The sequence below is a fragment of the Alosa sapidissima genome, chromosome 1 (assembly GCF_018492685.1).
Source record: "Alosa sapidissima isolate fAloSap1 chromosome 1, fAloSap1.pri, whole genome shotgun sequence".
Lineage (NCBI taxonomy): Eukaryota > Metazoa > Chordata > Actinopteri > Clupeiformes > Clupeidae > Alosa > Alosa sapidissima.
The window spans coordinates 35,599,176-35,621,794 of NC_055957.1; the positions used below are offsets into that span (position 1 = coordinate 35,599,176).

A 22,619-nucleotide genomic window follows, 5' to 3' on the forward strand; every position below is an offset into this window, starting at 1 on the left:
TATCAATGTGACTGTGATAGAATGCACAGCGTGTGAGACTGATCATTATGTCAGGCCACTGCTGTAGCCGCGGGGGCACTACACAGTAAAGTTTCTATAATGCATTGCATGATCCACTTGCTTAAGGCAACACGAGGCTTTTCCTTATCAATATGTCTAAATATGCCTTAGGGATATTATTAGCTGTAGAGCCTACATTCGCTGATGTTTCACAGTAATGGCATTTCATTACTTCTGGAATTTAATTGTGGGTACAGGATTATACAAATAAACATTTTTATCTTAAATTATGACATGAAAGTTGTATGTGTTTTAATTTAATAAAATGTTTTACCATTAAGGTTCACAATGAAATCACACTATAAACTGAAACAACTTTTCCTGCACATGAAAAATAATTATAAAAATGTGTAGAACTGGTAACAACTGTTCACAAATATGTTTGCAACTTTCAATCAAATGCACAAAATAGAAAGAATTAACATAATATAAGCACACCTTACATGTGAAAATGTCAACGCAAAACCTGTGATAATACAACCCTCTTTGGAAATTGTTGGGCAAGCCTGACCTCTTGTGGCCCTTTAGTGAGCCTCCAAATTAGATATTTTATGGAAGATGCCTAAGAATAACCTGGTTTGCCTTTATTGTGTTTTTGTTATCACAGAAAATTCATACATTACCCAGTATTGAAAGTTGAGCATGCCGAATCACAGAAAAAAAATTAGAGCACCATCCCAGAGTCTAGGACGATGTTCAGTATACAGTATGAAGTACTTCCCTAAAACACAACACAATGCAATCTAGTATCCGGAAAAAAAGCTGCCATGAAATAAGTGTGCCCCGAAACAGTCCTAACTGGACATGTTGTGAACTTAATCATATTTAGAGAACGCTCAGCTGTCAAGAGTAAAATAGATTTGATTAAATGTGAGACGGTAGTGAAAAACTTCAGAATTTGTAAAGAGGTTGTAAATATCAGCTTCATCTACAATGAAGATTTGAATCATGAGCCCTATGCACATGAAACTGATCAGTTTCATGTGCATAGGGCTCATGATTCAAATCTTTTAAAACAAAAGAGCCACTGCTGCACTGTGTGTGTGTGTGTGTGTGTGTGTGTGTGTGCGTGCGTGCGTGCGTGCGTGCGTGCGTGTGTATACAATATGTGTCAACACTGCAGAAAAATATATATATGTACATGTTATCAACTACCTTTTTTAGTTTCAGTGATTTTTGCACACTGAAAGCACCATCAGAGCTGAGGGCATAGTTGCATATGCATTTACCTGCACACATTACCAGAGTCTTTCCTCTTCTGCAAGAACACATATTACTACAGTGGCCACTGCAGAAGATCCCCATCTCCCCTCTAAGGCCTGGATCCTGGAGCCACGCCTGGAGCTGGCCTGCAGGCCACCCCCACCGCAAGGCCCTCCAGAGAGGGAGCAATCCACCCCTCCCCGAGCCTCTCAGAGCCCTTGCCTAAGCCACCTCCCCCTGCTGCAGTGCCCACACTACTCAGCCTTCAGGCCTGGTCTTGGAGGAGATTAAGTGCAGGTCAGAGAGTGCAGGGAGAAGGGGCCTGGCTGGGTCCATTCTCTGGGTCTGGGACACATGCTCATGAGTGCAGCAGAACAGGAACCGTGTGTTTGGATAAGCCCTAAAGGGAGGGAGTGTGTTTACCTTTTTTCTTGGACTGAGGCCAGAACCATGGAGGAGAAACAGAAAGAGAAAAAAGAAACTCTCTATCTGACGCTAGTATAGGTTACGCTTATCTGATAGCAAACATGACATGACTGCAAGTTACTAGTTAATATATAGCATTTCAAGTCAAGTCAAGTCAAGTCGGCTTTATTGTCAATTTCTTTACATGCACTGGTCATACAAAGAATTGAAATTTCGTTTCTTACTTTCCCATGCAGACATAGACATACTTTAAATACAGACATAGACATACTTTAGACATAGACATAGCCATAGACAATAAAAAATAAAAATATACAGACATACCACATACAGACATTAAAGTGCGAGACTGAAATATAGAACATATATTAGAATATAGAAATATAGAATATATATAAAAAAAATAGAGGTAGTTGTGTTGTATATTTACATAGCAGCATTGTGGCAGAGTGGCAGAGTGATAAATAACATTGATAGTATTTACATGAAGTTTAAACTTGTGCTTGTGTGTACTGTATATTTACATTGATATGCAGTCATTTCAAGTATATCAGGCTTGATATGAAGCAGCAACACGTTAGGCTGCGCAGTCACAGTGCAGTTCCACAGGGCGGTCCTGGGGAGGTGTTGGGGGGGGGGTTAGGGTAGACATGATCCGTGGGTGGGTGGGGGGCTGTCAGTGATAGGAGAGTGGGTAGAGGGTAGAGCGGAGGCTCCTGTACCTCTTTCCAGAGGGCAGGAGGCTGAACAGTTCGTGTGCAGGGTGGGTTGTGTCCTTGACAATCATTAGTGCTTTGCGGGTGAGGCGGGTGGTGTAAATGTCCTGCAGGGAGGGGAGTGGTGCTCCAATGATCCTCTTAGCTGTGTTAACAATGCGCTGGAGGGTCTTCCTGTTCTGATCTGTGCAGCTTCCGCCCCACACTGTGATTTCAGTGAAATAATAAAAAAAATCACACTTATGTCAAAGTTTTAGTCTTTCATATTCTCTAGTCTCCAGGAGCACACGCATACGCGCACACATACGCGCACACGCACACGCACACGCGCACGCACACGCGCACACGTCGATGAATGTATCTATATATATAAAAGGACAAATGCTCTTCTCCACATTTTGTGCAATAAATCAGGAGATTTCTTGTTCATAAGTGATGCAGTTTTTGCATCTTTTAACCATTTTCTTCTCCTTGTAATGCTTTGTCATCTATTAATCAAAATGTTTGATTGAGTGATCTAATGTAGAATATGTTACGGTCTGCCTGCCAAACAAATCTTGTAAGATCTTAACAGACTACATTAATACAGCTTACTATGTTAAGTTGTATCATTGAACATTTTCAAAGAGGACTTTCCTCAATTTTTAAAGTATATCTACTAAATTAATATTTTATTTTGTTTTAAAAGACAAAACCTCCAAAAGCTTACAATTACTGGCATACTATATACCAGCTTGTTCGAATCAAATTCTCAGTCTTTTCCAAACCAAGGAGAATATACTAACTTTCTCTCACATTCTCTACACAAGCTAATATTTCAAATGCATATTTCATAATGATTAATTTACAAGCATTGCCTCAGCTAGGGTCTATTGAATTTTTTATTCTGGTTGGGCTTCAATTCGGGTCTCTTGTAAGGGACCCAGTTTTGGGTTGTGGGAATTGCTGTTGGGCAAAACTGACAGAGCTGGCTGTTCCCTAGACACTTCCTCTATTTTCATTACTGTAAAGAAAGATAACAGATTCAGGTCAATTAAAATGGAGGAACCGAGGGACTCTGCCCATTCTTAAGATCATATGCTTGTACTACAGAGTGTGGCCAGAAGAGGGAGCATGTTCTCATTTATTAAAGGTTAATAAACTAAAGGTGAGGAAGAGAATAGCCAACATCAATAATATGTTCTGAAAGACTTATCAGAGAACATATCGATTGACATATGATTGAAATAATTTGAGCTCTGTATTCCTGATATTCTTGGTATCATTATGGTTGCCATAAAGAGTAGAAACCTCTACCTCTAAGTATAAAATGGATTTATCCTGAAATATGTTACCCTGCGAAACTGATAATATCAGGAAAATATGTTTAAATTGTAGTAGCAAATATAATGGATTCCCTACTAATAGATGTACAAGCTTTTAAGGTTTACAGCACATATCTTTGAGTAAGCTTAACATTTATGTTGGTTATGCTTGTTAATAAGTGTGTCTTAAGTAGTTGTTGAAGTAACATTCAGGATTGTTATGTGTCGACATCTTATCATAATGAGCTGTTGTATCCTTATATAAAAGAGGTATTCATTAATCACAGGAATCCTGAGCATGGACTGGCCATGAAAGTGTCATTAATTTATCTTCAGTTAAAAGTATCTCCCGATGACCTTGCCTCACAAAACGAAAGGCAGAAGGCCCCATTTTAAATATGGCTGAATGCATATTCACTAGAGCACAGCAGACAGACGACCCTGTCGTCCCTCTACCCGTTCCTCTGCACAATAAAATCACTTCAAGTGACATGGGTCAGCTGGCACAGGCATCCAACCTGGTGTGTCACTTTGGTTTAATGGCCTCCTGTTGTCTGCTACTGTACTTTATTGGAATCTCATCCCCATCTAAGAGCCAGCCGCTTTGGCTCTGGGGTGTTACGTCTGCAAACGTGAGGAGGAAACTCAGAGCTCCGGCTTAATCCTGTTTATTGCATTTCCCATCCCTCTGGGACAGGCCTCAGTGTACTTGTGTTGTGTGTGTGTGTGTGTGTGTGTGTGTGTGTGTGTGTCCTCCCTGATGAGCCACAGACGGTCCCCAGTCATAATTCTTCTGTCTGGATTTACCCTTGAGCAATATCATGCTGGCTAGCCGAGGCCTGAGTGCAGTGGGGTGGGCACACGCACGCAAGCACACACTCTCACACTCTCTCTCTCACACACACACACACACACACACACACACACACACACACACACACACACACACACACACACACACACACACACACTCTCTCTCACACACACACACACACACACACAAATACATTATGTGCATTCAGATTAACACTGATATACAGTGTATATACACAGCTCCACGCCTGCTTCCTCACATGCACAGCACCGTGTGCCCTGGTTGTCCCAGGGAGGTCATTTCTCCTGCATGTCTTGATGCCAATGTACACAAACTGGCTGTCTGGAACGTTCCTCTGTTGGTGTCTGCACACAGCTACTTGACGATGACTGAAGATATCATTTCACAGTCACTCTGATTTCAATGTAGTTTTTTGACCGGTTTAGACATTCAATGTTGGGTAGAGTCGGGACGATTGAAACACTTTTTAATGAATCATAATTTACAAAGAGATCATACCACACAGAAAGCTAATATTTTTTCACTAGCATCCTACATCTGTCCTCTGTCAAATACAGTTTCATTTTCAGCTCTGAACAAAACCGTTCAGGAATTATTTCAGCAAAAGTGGGACATTCTAGTCCCAGTGTGCCCATTCTACAGCAGTCCCGCCATTTTTATACAGTGGCTGGTCACGTCAACAACTTTCAACTCTTGGATTTGAGCTAAATGTGTGGATATGTAGGAGAAATGTTTCCTATATTTTTAATTAACATTAAATTAACATGTTTATCCACTTTTTTATTGTGTAATACTAACTTATTTTACTATGTGTAAACTAACTTCTTTGTCAGTGAAGTTACTTCACATCAATTGGTCATAAATAGTGAAATGAGCAATAAGACTTTGACAGTTGCTAAGATCATCTAAACAACCAGATGATTTATGTATTAAGTTAAAACATTTCTATGAAAAGCCTGGCTCCAAACAGCATGGGCCATGTCTTTTTACAAAACAATTCTCCCACTTAATGGGATTTCAAACCGAAGTCAAATGCTGTCAAAACACTCTACAGTGTTCCTAACATGGCTGCTTTCACAGGACAAACCAGGTCTTCTTGATGGAGTGGCAATGGTGGTTACGTGAAAAGCAAGGTGGGAGGGGGGGGGGGGGGGGGGGGGCACTCTAGCAATTCCATTAGCATGTTGGGCACTAGCCAACAACACTCTGAATTATGTTCAGCAGTGGACAAATTGGCAGTCCAAATGATGTTGTGAAGGAGGCTAATTGCTTGAGTGCATGGTTAGTTTGTATTTCATGTGGGTCTGAAATGCACTGGGAGAGAGGCCACCGAGGCAAACTGAAGTCACCTACTGTTTGTAAAGTGCAAGAATAACTGCAATTGAGGGACAAAGAACTTGTACATTATGGAACTTTATATCATGAATTGCTGGGTTGTAAGTGGTATTTATTCAGAGGTCAGGACTCATTTAACGGTATGTAATATAGACGATCATCCCTACAAATACATATAGCCTGAAGTTTGTTATCTGGAGTTATGTAGATGTTCAACACCACGTTTGACACCATAACAGTTAGCTGTTTAATACACCACCCATCATAGGTTGCGTCACATCATAACATTATAACATCATCACATCATAGCTCTGCCTCCCCACAACACCATGGCAACTATGACCCCGCCCAAACTCTCTAGCCAGTTTGTTGTACCTCCACGGGTCCACACGGGTACCTCTCCACTGCCGTTCATGTGGACCCCTCAAAGTATATCAGATTTACTGTCCAGTCATAGGCTTAACGCTTTGGCCCTTAGTCTTTCAGGTTAGTCCATTGGTCTTTGAGAATGGAGTAGCCTATTGTATTATCATATAATATAGTCCCAAATTGAATTGCTAATTAAATTTTGCCCACATCCGTATGTTCATATTGGTAATATTTATCCTCTGTTGGGAAAGTATGAGCAACATACCTTCAAATGAAGAACAGCAGTACTGTAGGTTCACACTAAAATAAGTGAATAGTATATTTGGCACCCTTAGCCCACTGCTCAGTGCATAATCTTCTGTATTATCAAACCATGATACAGACAGTACGCCCTGAAACAGACACACTCAGTCATACCAGGCTTGTCCCAATTTGGCAGGGTCCCGAATTAGCCTCCCTCAGATAGGCAGGGCACAGGTCACATTCCAGGCCAAGGTTGATAGAGCTGGAGTCTATATTAGAAGCAGTCTTATGGCAGTGGGTTAGTCAGAACCTTCAGAGTTAGCCTGAATAATTGAATGAATGAATATAGAATGTAACAGTAACAAAGTTTGTCTGTTGGTTTTAATAAACACTAATGACAGAGAAATACAGAACATATGTAACATATGTAATTGTTGCAAAATTCTTTCCAAGTCTAACTTTTTCTATATGCATTCTTGTATATGAGCAGCTCATGTGTCTTGCCATAAGAAATATTTTGATATTCTAAACAGGAGAGACTGCTGACATTTAGTGCTACAGTGGCATACAAACTATTGGGAACCACAGGTTGTAATTTACATTGAATAGCTACATTTACAGATATTACAGAATTGTCAAATATATTAAGCAAGAGTATTTCTGTGAAATTCTTAGGCTGTCTTGTAAGAACTTGAGGTCTATTCACAAATGTTTATCTTTAACGTTATACCTTTTGGAGATTATATTCAAAGTAACAAAACTTTTAACCAGGAATGCTCAAACTTCTGCATGCGGCTGTAGTCACAGTCCTTGTTAAGTTGTGTTAACACTGGTGAAGCCCATGTTGATGCCGTGGATGAGGCAGGGAACACTTGATCCCTCCTCAGATGGAAGTCCGCAGGGTATTACTTTGTAGACGTGCTGTGCTTGCTGAGTGAAGGACCATCCTGTCACTCTAGTGATCTCTATTCGTTATGCATACATCAGGGCACATGCAGAAATGACCCTGTTATTAATGCTCTCCTATAAGTCATTTCAACCTTAAGGAATACTAGAAGTTTAAGCTCTGCCAAACACAATACATGGAGTTAGTATTCACACTGACTATCCCTGGTTAAAAGAAATGCAATCACATTATTTGATTTAAATGATCAGTCATCGAAATGCACATTATACTTTACATTACTTTCATAACATCAGTCCTCCCTTGTAAATAGGCTATCAGTGATTTCTCTTCTGGGGCATGGTATTATTGTTAGTGGCACAAGCAGTAAATGAGCTTGTGTGTGCAGGAGCTGCAGTTAACTGCTTTAACAGCTGGTGGAGCTGTAGCACTTCACTTATGTCTTGGCTGTTCTTGGCAGGCATCCATAAATTGAGCTTTGCTCTCTGTTGTCTAACGATGCGCATCAGCCCTTACAAACTGCAACAGCAATATGCTTAGCACACTGAGGATTCAAGACAAAAAATACAAGGGGAGGCAATCTGACCACAGACAGTTCACCCAAATTAAATTCAGAAGGATTTCAGGTACCATGCATTTTGTCGGTTTCATTTTTAAGAATGAGTTGGTTTAAGGGTCTGACCTTTAAGACGGGGCTTATTCATACGGACCACACAGACAAACACACTTGGTTCATGTTTGAAAGGATGTCCCTATGTAAGACAGCACCAAGGTCTGCCATGGGGTCATCATTGTGAGTCGTGCTAATTAGTCTCCTTGCATACACAGGCAGACAGGCGGCGGAGGCCATGGGTTTTGATTACAGTTTGCCTCTGCTAACCCTCCCACGGTCACCATAACGACCCGACAAGAGCGCGCTCAGTGACGAGCCCTCAGCCACTCTGCTCCAGTTTGATCAATACGGCGTCCTTCATCCCCGCACCAGCACTGACCTTGGCAGCCTTTTGTCTTCTTCTGGAGGCCAGAGAGCAGGCTACAGGAAAGATGGATGGAGGGATGGAGTAAGCAAGAGAGCAGAGGATAGAGAGAAAGAAAGAAAGAGACGGGGTCCTGGCCATGCTCCCTCTTCCTCTCTTTCAAACCCAGTGCATCCAAAACAGCTCATTAGAAGCCTAATGAATCATATGTTTATTGCATTTTCTTATCTTAGCCTAATGAACTGATGCTATGTTCAACTCATTTGTTAAATTACAGGTTGCCCTCAAGATGGTCACCGTAAACAGTACAAGATATCTAAACCTTGCAGAACAGGGTGATCAATGAACAGACAGGAGGATGATAACCTTAGGTCCTCCAGAGCACATCTTAAGGAAGGTGTTCCAGGAAACACATGGGAGCTGAGGGGTTATTGCAGGAACAAAGACAATGAGGAGGATTAGGCACTGCTGTGCTGCATGACCTGGGTCAGCACGTTGCAGGACCAGTGTAAGAGTGACAGGGGAGGCAACTGACGAGCTACAGCAACAAGAGCACAGCAGAACCTCTCCTCGCCCTGACCTATGCTCACCTCAGGAGGTATTGTGTATTTTGTTACCACGTTGTTTCAGTTGTTTCATGATCGTTCACTACAGCAGTACTACAGCACATTTTGGAACACACAGTGGGCAACATACAGTACAATATACCTCATACTCCTCTGAGGTGTGAAGACTAATCATATCTAATTAGTCGTGTAATAAAAAGCAACATCCAGAGGACAATCTTTTAGTTCATGAGATGTTTAACAGTAGGGTGTCTGCATGGAAAGTTCCATAGATCTGCCAGTTGACTGGTACCTGATTTCTTACATTCTGCCAACCGAACAATAGGTGCATTTATTTCTCCATCAAGCACACATCATTCAAATTAATTTGAGGATAAAAACTGGTTATCTTCAGAAACACATAAGGAAAATACATGCAAGGGTGTTTTTGCAAATGAGCTACATTAAAAACAATTGCTAATGTTGAAGGCCAATGTAAATCATTGGAATTGTTAACAGCGGCAAACCCATTAACAAGGAATAACACCACTTTTGTACAGGAATGTAACGAATTTCATCAATAAACATAATTGCTCAGCAGGTCTATTGTTTACTTAACATATCTGTGTGATGAGTGGATAGAAGACTGCCTCTAAAAAAAGGATGTGAGATTACATTCAAGAATTGGTAGTATTAAAATATAAAAGTCTTTTAATTGAGTAGAGGTTGCACTTACTTGTAACTTAGTCAAATTAGTCAACAAACAGGGTATAAGACAATTAGTATATGAGCCATGTGAAATTCAACATAGTAACATCTAGTCATATGCATGCATATTGAGGCCGTTCCTTTCTCCTCTGATCACACTAGGACAGTGCTTGTGACCACATGCAATCAAACTACATTTATCAACTTGTGGGCCTCAGATGGTGTCAGATGTGGAGGGTGGCCACAGGACTGACAAGCGACAAGTGGATATGATGCATGCAGGTCAAAGGGTTAAACACAGGTGTGTCAGGCAGGAAAACCACAGAGCATAATGTATAGAACCCCCCCCCACACACACACTACTGTAGAGTCTCAGGTAATAATTCAACCTTTTCATCTGCCATTCGTGTTTTGTACGTGCCTAAAATTAAAAACACATCAGGTGATCTAACTAAAAAAAAACTAAAATACTTCATTTTCAACCCAATGACTTATCTGTTGATTATGTGGTCAAAGCCCTAACTGACTTACACGACTGCATCCAGTCTAACTCCGATGAAGTCAATACTGATAAACCACCACCTGGTACCTACACTGAGAAACCAGAGGACCTCACAGTATGTTCATACTTCACTATAATACCAAGTTATTGTAGAATCCCTAATCAGCCTAAACATTCACAAAAAAAAAAAAAATTAATGCTCCAGTCCTGCGTCAGAATAAGTGACCACCGACAAACATTAGCCATGACACTTTTAACGTCTCTCTTTAATGTTATCCAATTGAAGTGCATGGAGTAGGTTCTCCCATCAAGTTCTAATTTTGGCATGGAAGAGACAACCCAACAGGAACATCCACACCTTTGTTTTATTCAATCATTTATTGCATCATGCTGTAGCTACATGCCCAAATGTGCTTCAATTTACAAAAAAGTGGTTGCACAAACTGAAACTGAGAAACTAAACAGCGATTCAAAAATACAACCATAAACAAATACCATGACATGAAAAACTTCACAGCTTTCTCTTCTGGGTGCTGATATACAAAACTGTAGAGAGAGAGAGAAAAAAAATTAGCAAAGCTTTTTTCCCCCAAACTGATGCAATCAAAAACACCATCTCTTTTCATGCTAAAAAATTACATATGCTGCAAGTTAATTTGACAAAACACTAAAATAGTAAAAGTCAAAGGCTGATTTGTCTACAAAATAATTGATGAAATAACGATTAAATTAGGGCTGCAGCTATCGATTCTTTTTGGAATAGAGCATTCTAGCGATTATTTAATCGATTAAACGAGTAAACGGATAAAAAAAAAAAAAAATCTGTTGCGTTATTAAAAGGAGAATTCCGGTGTGATATTGACCTAAAGTGTATTGAAACATGATACCGAGTGTGAACGTATGTCTCATAGCCCATCTCGGCTTGTCCCCTGCACTCCAAAATCTGGCGCTAGTTAGCCGATGCTACCAACAGCTTTTTCAATAGTGGTGCTTCGGCATCGGGCTAGCCATGCAAATAAATCACTGTTTTACACCCATTTACGAGGCTCAATGTATCTCCACACTTCATTGGTAGACTTCCGAGGGCCCTGACATTTAAAACGAGACATTGAGAACTTTGAAAAAGCACTGGTAGTTTACTTACTTAAGACGATTTATACAGACAGTATGCTGCTCAACTGGAATCCATGCATTTCCACTGAATTATTTTTGGAATCTGATCCCTTATCATAGCTGTTCATTCTTACTCGTTGCTCGACTTATCGTGACTAAATTCAAGATGGCTGCAAACGCTAAACTTCGTGAAGATACGGTCTGTATAAAACGTCTTGTAAGTCCTTTAAATGCAATTTATTAAAAAAAAAAAAAGTCATGCTGTACACTAGCCCTAGTCACTTCAAAGTAAATTAATATATATGTTTTATGTAGATTTGTGCATCTGCGCTCGATGGTGTTTTAAGCCCACATTGACTTCAAGGCACCTAACCCCAACCTAACCCTAGTCTCTTTCATATCAAACTGCATTTACAGAGCAAACATAGGGGCAAATTGTCCCATTCGTGCAGAAGTCCTTTTTTAACACACTTTTCAGATACATGCATTCTCCCATACCCACTTTGGTAACACCAATAGTGCTCAAATTCAAAATCAAGGCGGCCTTATGAAAGACGAGGTGTGATTTATTTCAAATAGTACCAGACTGAACCACCAACTTAATTTAGTTTGATTTAACTTAATTTAGTTTGATATGAAAACGTGGACTTTCTGGATATAAATGGCATTCAGAAGGTCAATGAGAAAGAACACAAACCGTCTTTGACTTTGAAAACGTAAGCAAGGTGAACAGAATAGCGAAAGGCCTACAAAGAATTGACTTAACAAAATTTCACTTTTGCTCTGAGGTTTGTTTCTAAAAAGATCAAGGTGTGCTTGAGGTGTGTTCATCATTTAAATCTCACGGACGGTTGAGAAAGAAAGTTTCAATGGCAGCTGCTTCTCAATATATAATATCAATGTATCTATGCTAATGAAGCTGTAGACGGACACCTGCAGTTTCGAATACAGTAGAGAGACTGGCATAACAATCAGCCACCATTAGAAACGAATCAGAGACCGGGGAATATAAACGATAATTGCTGTTCAACTATAGTGTAGGTCTTTGCAAGTGTATGGATGACTTCGATCAAGTTGAAAAATAATGGACAGATTCGAACAAAGTAGGCTATGGGATAAGGACTTCACGTCAAGTTAAAACTGAAGGTGTACAGTCGGTAAGCTCCAATATCCAAACAGGGTGATAACGGTTTTCCCTATTTAACAATGTAGCCCCATGGACAAGGTAACGTCAGGAAATATGCCACCTTGTGACACTGTAATGGGGAAAAAACAAAGCCGTATCAGCATATTAAGCACCAAATTTGATACTGTAATATTAATTTGTAACACTCTGGGTAACCTACATGTATTTAGGTCTACTGCCGACATCGAGCAATATCAACTTGTAGTGGCGCTTTACCTTAGTACAGCTGGAACTTAGCTGGAAAAGTGCTTAAGTCATTGGCAGAATGTGCACAAGAGTTGTATACATAAGAAGCGCCCGGAGCAGCTCTCCCAAAGCGCGTAACTGGCTCCATGGCGCGTAAATTACTGACTTAAGTGAAGGGCCGAATGCACGCATGCTGAACGTGCTTGGTTGCGCATTTCTTCATGGACAGACCCTTATGCACATGGGAGGATTTGCCCCTTAATGCATTAAGAGTAGTGGGGGTAAGCCACGTAATCAGGCAACCAAGGAGTGTGCGCATTTCACAGGAGTGCTGGGGCCTATTGCACAAAAGCAGAATTAAGACATCCAGGATAAGTTACTGAGCTGCACTTAACGAATCCAAAACAAGAGCGTACAGGATTAATTGGTTGCACAACGAGCAAGTCAGGATGAGCAGACACGGATTCATCAAGCCAGGTGAAACCTATCCTGGATAAGTGCGCGCTCACGGCTCCCTCAAATAGACCCCGCCACGATCAGATTCACTGATTCACCATGGCAACTAGAGTGGCTTCATTGCTTCTTCTACGGTGTGAAGTAGGTAGCGATAGCCTTTTCACAACAGCAACACCTCTGTTTAGGAAAATATTGCAACTAGTGCCGCGACCACCACGCGCGAAATGGTTAGGCATTCCCGTGACGTCGCATGACAGGTCAGGAATGGCGAGTATGTAAAAGTTAATTAATGATCACAAACGTTTAAATAATGACAGTGGGTCTAGGTATATGTGATAACAATGTGTAGTGGGCAGTGGAATAACTATTGGTTTCCGTTTGTGGTGACTGCTGACTGAGATAAGGGATGAGATTAAATAGATCCTGGAACGTAGCCTGGTCTGGAGCAGGCTAGCTCCACAGAATAAATTGCCATGGTAACTTACACCATAATAACATATCCTGCTGCCCCCTATCCCAGGGGGTATTCCATCAACATCGCTAAAGGCCAAACCTCGCTTATTTCGATAAGTCTCGCTAATTTTAGTGAGAATTCCGTTCCATTAATGAGGTTAACGTGAATCCCAGCTTGGTAACTATGGGAATTTATGCCACAGAACTAACCTGCTCCGTAGCAGGTTAAAGGAATTATCCGGAGTAAAATGCTAAAGTCCGTAAGAGTCGATTGCCGAGTGTGGAGTAACACACTCTGGAAATGTACAATTTCGTCGCCGTTTAAAAAAAAAAAAAAAAAAAAGTTGTATGCAGCAGCAAACCCTAGCTTACTAACAGGTTGGATTTTTGAAATGTCACGTGACGTCTCGCGTGAAGTAGCCTCCTGTTGACGGAAGACGGCTTTTGCATGTGACTGGAGTGATCATCACATAAGAAGGAATACTGGACTATGTTTAAAAAATAAAAAAATAAATGGCGACGAAATTGTGAATTTCCAGAGCGTGTTACTCCACACTCTGCAATCGACTCCTACGGACTTTCCCCTAAAGATGGCGGCAGCAGCAGCAACATCTCCGGAAAGGTACTGGCTTGATGAAATTCATTCTGGACTCTCTATCCGACCACATAAAGACCTCGGGATGCTTCGGTTTGGCTTTAGGGACCCTCTACTCACTACCACGTAAGTAATGTTGTTTGGATATGTAGAAAAGGTATAAAAATAGCGTTTTGTAGCGACGAAATGACATGGGTCACTTCCAGGCTAATGAGTTTTGACTAAAAACGGTAAAATCGAACTCTCAAAACACATCCGAATGACATGATTTTGATGTCAACTCAACGCATGTACTCCCAATCATCCGTAAATTGATCTAAAGTGCATTTTACTCCGGATAATTCCTTTAACTTTCAAGCTAAATTAAGCTGTTTTGCAAAAAAAACGATCAGTCGGAAAATGAGATGGTTCCGTCAACCTGTGTTTTCGTAGTACTTTCGTCACCTGTAGCCTACAAATTCAAAAATAGAAGTAGGCCTAGAAATGTTTTTTCCGACAGTGTCACCAAGTATGGATTTACACATTCACTAGCTCCAAAGAATTTATGAAGATTATGCGACCTAAAATGTTTTTTCACATGCGTGTGGTTCTAGGAATCTTGCTACTCTGCGTCATTTGGTGGTGTAACGTGCAGCGAGACGGCATGCCAAAGCAATTATATTGTTGCGTGTTCACAGGTTCGCTTCCCATACAAAGTATTAAGGCTACATAGCTCATCACCTTGATAATGGCATTTTTAGTTATACTATTCAGGGCTTAAAATTCATTTTTCAAAATGGGGGGGAATTCCCCCCTTAGGTTATTCATGTAGGGGGGATTTACACAATTTGGGGGGGAGGGGGGGTCGATTCTGATACCAAGTCAAGAATTGCGATTTCAATACTTCGATACTTTTTTTAAAAAAGTGTTTGATTTTGGGGCCCCCACCACCCTGACGTCATCAGTAATATATACTGTAGTGGGATCATTCACAACAGTGGACATCCTAGATTCTGCTTGACTCTCTCCACACACACAAACACACACTGAAAATGATAGCTTATGTGATATGTTTCTATCATATATTTTTGAATTCATATAGAGTGTATTTATTTAATAATGCATTTTTTTAAAGTATAGCATTTTACTAGTAATTACTAGTAGCTAAACATATTTAGTAATTTGAATGCCTCATATTGACGTTTAACCTATAACACTTAGGCATATCTTTAATGTGGTGTGTAGGTCCAATTGAGTGCACATTGCTGATGAGTAGGTGTAATTGAGTGCCTGTCACTTTAAGAAAATACGTGAGATTAATTCTATGGAGTAATTAGCCCCCCTTCAACCTGACGGTTTTAGGCTATAGTCGCTAGTGAATAAAAGTTGTGCACAGTGCGGTATGTGTATGCAAATCATTATGTTTTCTATGTCATTAGATACAATAAATGTCGAAAAAACTAACATGTCGAAGACAATCTTTCTGGGATCAAGTGTTGACGTGACCTGACTGAGCTAGCAGGATAGTTACCAAGGAGCTCTTTCCAGATGTAAAAGTTTGCCATGGTAGCGTAGCCTATTTGCGTAAGCGCAAAGTGGTTCTCTCTCTCTCTCTCTCTCTCTCCGTGTGTGTGCGTCTGCATGAGGCTATGTTCAATTCAACTCGGTAGTTGATCAGTCCGGTCAATAGCACCGCATTCACGCCACTTAATGATTAGGCTATATTAACGTCATCAGACAGGCTGTAAAAGTGTATGCGGGAATTTCTCGCATTATGATGGCTAGAGTTGCGGGACTTGAACAAATTATGCGCAATACCCGCAATCCCGCAGTGAAATTTAAGCCCTGCTATTTAATGAAAGACATATGTATACTGTTGATAAAGGGTCATGCACATTTGGTAGGCTGTTCAGTGACAGTAATATGCTTTGCCAATGGGCTATATCTGATGCAAGCCAAAGGATAATTCTGTAGCCTGTAGAGGCAGCTAACTAGATGTACCGCAGAGCGGTACAAAATATGACCGCCGCCCAGTCCAGCATTTATTTTTGTGGAAAAAATATCACGCTGAAAGGCCTATATGATTCCTACTCTCACTAAATTGCATTATCCACACTCAATTCTCACTGGTATCTGCTAGACAACAAGTACCAAAACATGATTAGTTAATAGATTTCACATGTAAAATTAATTTTATACAACCCCACCCCCATCTTGCCTGTTCATAATTCTGAGAAATTCTTGAATTGTGTGCATGTGTGCGTGCACACGTTTATGTGTGTGGGTGTGTGTGCGTGCTTGTGTGTTTGTCTGCGTATGTGTGTTTGTGCATGTGCATGCATGCGTACATATGTCTACTGTGTGAGTATGTGTCATACGTATGATTACTGTGAATGTATGTGTGTGCGTGTGTATCTGTTTATGCACATGGAATGGGTTAACATGACCCCTGGAGGCAAACATACAGAAAAAATTGGTCATCCTAGGCCCAAGTTCACAAAACTTGGCATGCATTCGGAAGGTGTCATAATGATCCTACACTTTCAATTTCGTGCAGTTTTGACCATGTCAGGCAGAGATATTGTGATGAAAACACCTAATGTTTTGCTTTTTAATTTTTAACTAGGTGGCGCTATACATGAAATAAGTGGTAATGGGATGGGTTGACATGCCCCCTTAAGACCAACATACAAAAAAAAGGTGGACCTCCTAGGCCCTACGGTTCTCGAGATATTCACAGAAAACTGTCTCCGGCCACCTACAGGCCAGTTGGTGTATAGTAACATAAATTAATTTATTGTGTGGCCCCCCATGAACGAATTCCACGAAACTTGGCATCATAATGATCCTACACTTCCAATTTCGTGCAGTTTTGACTATGTTAGGTCAGATATCTGCGATTACAACACCTCATTTTTACTTTTTTGTGTTTAACTAGGTGGCGCTATACATGAAATGAGTGGTTATGGAATGGGTTGACATGGCCCCTTGAGATCAACATACAAAAAAAGGTGGTCCTCCTAAACCCTACGGTTCTCGAGATATTCACAGAAAACTGTGTCTGCCCTACCCTCCTTTCGGGGGGTCCAGTCGAGCGGGGGGGGCTCACAGATCAAAACGAAAAACGATGGTTCCATGCTATCCATGTGGGGTTACATGCCCACCAAGTTTCGTGTACCCCGGCCTTTCAGTGTCCCGGGAATCCTTGACGGAAATTTGGACATGCGAAAAAAAAAAAAAAAAATCTGACTAAGATTTTAGTCGCTGCGCGGCGGTCATAATAATTAAAACTGCTTCATGTGTCGACGATTGTTCATGAATGTCAAATCAACGGTGTGCTACACAGATTAAATACTAGGCATAAATGACAAATTGAAAGCCACTGCATTTCAGATAATTATATTTCAAACACTTATGGGAGACAATAGGCTATTATGTTGATACTACTTTATTTTATGACCACCTACACCTAGACAATAATTTGGAGTGAACTCTTAATCTAAGAACGTAGGCTATAGATAGTTTTGAATATATGCCAAAGTTGTTTTTGAGTTTATACTATTTATTCATTCACTCGTTTTGTTCAAGCATAGACTGTATAGTCTGTGTGTTCAAGAGTGAAGCCAATCAAACTCGCAATTCATTTCAAACCATTAGCATTGTTGTTTTAAATGTATGCTTTCATTATTCTCCAATTTCTGTATGCAATCTAGCCCGGTAGAAACCAGACCCTTCTCAGTCGTAACTGAGAGTGGGTCTGGGGAAGGTTCGTTCACAGCCCATTTTCAAAGGGCGTTCCCAAACTTGACATATAAAGCAGGAATGGGGGACGAGAGACTGAAACGTTCAAAGCAATTATGCCGGAATTGTTTCAAGGCAAACACTGAAGTGTAGCATTCGAGTTATGCTTGCATAGCACACCAATTCAAAAGTAGCCTGTGTTTTCTGTCAGCTACGTGTCCAGCTACTGTAGGCCTATAAATGAAAAGAATATCAAACCGTTTTCAGTAGCCTACCACTGTTGCAGATATCACAGTTGTACAATGTTGCATATTCCAACATAAGGAAGCAGTTAAGAAACTTCTAACTCCCTGTCTTAAACCAACGTGATAGCAGCTTCAAACAAGCGGCAGCAACCATCGTTGATATTTTTTTTATTTTTTAAAACCCGGCTTCTTCAACAGGGTGCGCTATCGCCATCGTGTAAAGCCCGCCTCAAGGGTTCTGATTGGTGCCTAGATCTAGGAAAATTGGAAATGGGCTAGAATGGGTTCTTGGCCAGACGGACTTTCAGAGTGAATCTCGAATTTGCCGGAAGTACGTCTGGGTTTTTCCCAGGCTATAGGCAATCTATTTTTTTCTCTCAATGTTAAATTTGATGACTTTCGATGAAAATCCTGTAGATGTTGCTGGCCAAATCGAACAGATATCGTCTAGTACTGTCTTAATTTTACGACATATATCCTCTTTTCGTCAATCTACTGTTTTGTTCTACTGTTCTACCTCGCGCACGAGCAGAGATGAAGCTGAACTAAACCTCGCTTGAATAAACAAGGCCAAGTTGCCGCTAACTTGAGTTAATGGAACGGCTTTAGCCCCAAGTGAAAGTCTACGCTAGTTTAAGCCAGGCTATTTCTGTTAAGCGCCACCTAGCGAGGTTGATTGAATACCCCCCCCTGAGAAGAAATAATTAAGGTCCGCACACTGATTGAAGCTCCCAAACTTGGATTTATTTGGGAAAGCCACGTAAACACAGGCTAGGCAGAACACCACAAATGCAAGACATCTGAAGATGCCATACACATCTAGCCTATGATTCAGTAAGTTAGCTAAATTTGGGATTTATTACATTAAAATATCTAACTAGATTAAGATAGCCTACTCCCTGGTGATCGTGTTTGTCAACAAGAAATAGCACTGTTTGCTACCTGGCTTATCAAGCACATCTCACAAGGGAGATAACATTAGTTAGAAGCTGGTTGCTACAGCATTTTTCCAGTGCCATGTAGTTCAAAATGACTCAGATTCTACCCATAGTGACCTTGTGTCTAGCAAGAGGTGATGCCAGGGCATCAGCAACCAACAGTAACTGATCCACGAGTGAACAAACATCTCATTTTTCATGTCTGTTTTTGATATCCCCATCCTCCTTGTATCTCATTCCTTGCTTTCTTCCTACATTGTTTTTTGAAGGGAAGGGCTAGGATATGCAAGGCGAGGACTGAAAGATGATAGACAAATTAAAATGAACCCTTGCTGTCGCCTTCAGGAACTCAAGTTACTGCCCCCCCGAAAAAAGATGTTAAGACTAAAGAGGTGTTCTGCCCTTGATAAACAGGATTTCTAAATCCTCTTGGAAACATCAGTGCTAAAAACTTATTTTAATTTATTTAAATATTTAAATGGTTCTCAATGTCCAACTTGAGAAGCCTTCAGGGCCATGCACAGAAATGTGTATATACTAACTACTGAATGTAATTATGTTACATAATGCAGGATAAGCTGATAAGACACTTACCATTGTTTCCCCTCAAAAATGCATCTCCATACTTGTTCTTTAACTGTCCATTTACATATTCTTCTGTTTGTTCCACAGCAATGTTCATGTAGCCATCCAGACATGCAAGAACACCTGGGAGGAAAATAAACATAGAAGAGATGACACCACACACTTACTAGGACGATCTTCATCTAAATCTATAAGGACCAGCAGGACTGGAATTATTTCCCCCAAATAACCCAGACCTCACTGACGTGCCAGAGCAAGTGAGTGAACAAAACAAAACAAAAACAAAATGTTGACATTAGGAGGATGTTAGCCTACCTCTGTAATCCACTCCTGAATTCAGTTTTACCACCACTGGTCTCCCAATGATTTGCTTCAAGAAATCACTCGGGGTTTGCTTTCGTAGACTCATGTTTATTCTGTCATAAAAAAAGAGCTTAGGTTAACATTTTTCATAAAAGCAAAACCTGTGTTTTGAGTTGGTCATACACAGTCCTGCTGAGGAACAATACGATGCAAAAGCTAACGTTTGTGGCACTAGGAACTTTGGCATTAATTAGGTCAAATATAAACATAAGCAGATACATTACAAAAGAAGGTGGGTAACTTAACGGTAGGCGAAAGCAGTAACTTACGACCAGTCTCAACTGTGAACACCTTTCTCGCGACATATAAACTAGCACTAGCCAATAGCCATCATAGGGAGCCAAGATAGGCAACGCTAGCATGTTCCTTTACATCGAGCTCTTATGTTCTTTCACACGGTTTAACGTTACAGCGACTTATCGAAAGTATAAGATGCTCGATATCACCACACAACAACCACACAGCTAACATCAATTGATTGGCAAACAGTTAATGTTAACTTGCGAAATGTTGCTACAGTTATCACAGCATGGTAAACTAACAGACTAAGCTAACTTACTAGCTAAGCTAGTTGTTAGCGTAGTAAATCTATGTTTGCTAATGGTTTTTACAAACGTTTGTAAACCGTTATAAATTCACTGAACACAGAATGTGATGATTAAACGCAAATGACCACTAGATGACTGAATCTGCTATTGATGTCGAGTATGTTTCAGTTAAGTCACCTGCAACGATGTTCCAAATGCTGCTAGCGTTGTCTTTCTGTTGTTGGTATCGTGCTAACCAGCAACAACCCACGTGATTTTATTGGACAGGCTACACTGCATACAGAAAGCCCGATGGTTCAAAACACATTGCAAGCCTACTCCACCGTTACTAGACTTTTGGCAGAAAAATCCTTTACATGGTGCTTTCTATGTTTGGGCCAGATTTCAGCCAATTTATGTGAGCAAGTGTGAGCAAAGAATTGCAATTCGGCCTCATTGAGGTTAAAGTTTGAAGTGAAACAAATGTTTTCTTTCTCTCTTTTTGATAGTCCAAATAACAAAAATATGCAGAATTAGCCTATAAATGTACCAAGCTGTAGCCTACCGTGTGTGTGATTGTGTGTGCAACTTTTCAAACTTGTGCGCTGCTTCAGGAATAGGAATATAGGTCTTTAGTGTCATTGTCACAAGTAGGCCTACAACAAAATGTAAAGTGTGTGTGTTTGTGAGTAGGCCTACCTGTGTCTGAGAGAGAGAGAGAGACAGAGAAAGTGTGTGTCTGTATAAATTGTGGGCCTATAGTGTGTGTGTGTGTGTGTGTGTGTTTCAGTGTGTGCGAGTCTGTGTACATGTGTGTGTATCGGTGTGGAAGTGTATGTCTGTGTGTGTATGTATGCTTGTGAATAAGTGTGTCCTAGGTGCTTGACAACATTAAGTGGAACAGATGATAAAGGATAGAGTCCGAGCTGCTTCGAAACTGATTTAATGGCAACATGTTTGCACACATCCATAAGCATCATCGGGGTCCAAGCAGTTATTGAAATGTGCCAGTTACCTTGGCTGCAAAGGATGGAATTTCACAAAGTTTGGCATCCAAAAATTGTGCCAGTGATTCTGCTTGTCCAATTTCATGAACAATATGATATTGGCACAAATTATTTTAGCCATTGATTGGCCATTGGTGGCTATTTTGTTGAGTGAGCACAATAAAACTTCATGTTGTAGGCTATTGTAAGCTAGCCTGGTGTTACCATCCTACGTACTTCCGGCCAAAATTTGATTTCAGCCTCGCACGTAGTCTGGCCCAACCCACAGTATGCGGTTCACGTACGACCGCGCCAATCAGCGAACAGTTGAGTGATGACGCAGAACTTGCCTGCCGAGTTGCTTGTAGGCCAGCGAAGCTTGTAGTTCAACAGCATAGCAACAATGGCGACGGAGGAAGAGACGCTAGAAGCTATCCGCGAAGTTGTCTCAACTCTCGAGGGCATCACGCAAATAAAGCAGGAACAAGAGGCTTGTCAATTTTATAAATGGCAAGGACGTCTTATAACTCTCCTTCCAACTGGCTTTGGGAAAAGTTTGATTTATCAGATGGTGATAGCTAAACCTAAACGCACAAGTGTAGGCTACTACATGCATCACTACTTATCATGTTTTCAAATAAACGTTTGCTGCTCGTTATTCTCCCCCCTACTCTCAAATTACCTTAACAAAATCAATGCGGCATAGGCCTACTTAAGGAATGGAATGTTAGCTACCGAGCGGGGCTCAAGGCGAGGCCGTGTGTCTTGACGTGAGCTAGCCGGTTACCGAACGGAGCTCAAGGCAAGGCTGCTGTGATTGTGCTTGACTGGGACTAGCGGTTACCGAACTGGGCTCAAGGTTAACCGCTCCGTGTTTGTGTTTGACAGGCTAGCCTGTGGCCGAGCTGGGCTCCAGGCGAGGCTACTGTGCTTGTGGACAGTAACGTTAGCCAGTCACCGAGCGTGGCTCAAGGTAGGCTGCGTTGTTTTATGCCGAACAACTGTTAGTTTAACTGAGCAAGCTCCAGGTTAAATAACACGTAGGTCGTCAGTACAATCCAACTTATCCGAGAGTGTAGTCTGAACAGCCCGTGGAGAACGAAGTAAGCTCCGACGAAGTCACCGGGCTGCGTAGAACA

At 41.0% G+C, this 22,619-nt stretch overlaps 1 protein-coding gene across 1 annotated transcript; it reads right to left on the reverse strand.

The window, feature by feature from the left end:
• Positions 1-10,365: 10,365 nt before the first annotated feature.
• Positions 10,366-20,849, reverse strand: lsm6 (LSM6 homolog, U6 small nuclear RNA and mRNA degradation associated). Its single transcript, XM_042097857.1, has 4 exons — positions 20,693-20,849; positions 19,920-20,020; positions 19,614-19,727; positions 10,366-10,673 (listed from the first exon to the last, which is right to left on the reverse strand). The coding sequence occupies exons 2-4, from the start codon at positions 20,011-20,013 to the stop codon at positions 10,639-10,641; spliced, it is 243 nt and encodes an 80-aa protein (XP_041953791.1). The 5' UTR covers positions 20,014-20,020; positions 20,693-20,849; the 3' UTR covers positions 10,366-10,638.
• Between the last annotated feature and the right edge of the window lie 1,770 nt (positions 20,850-22,619).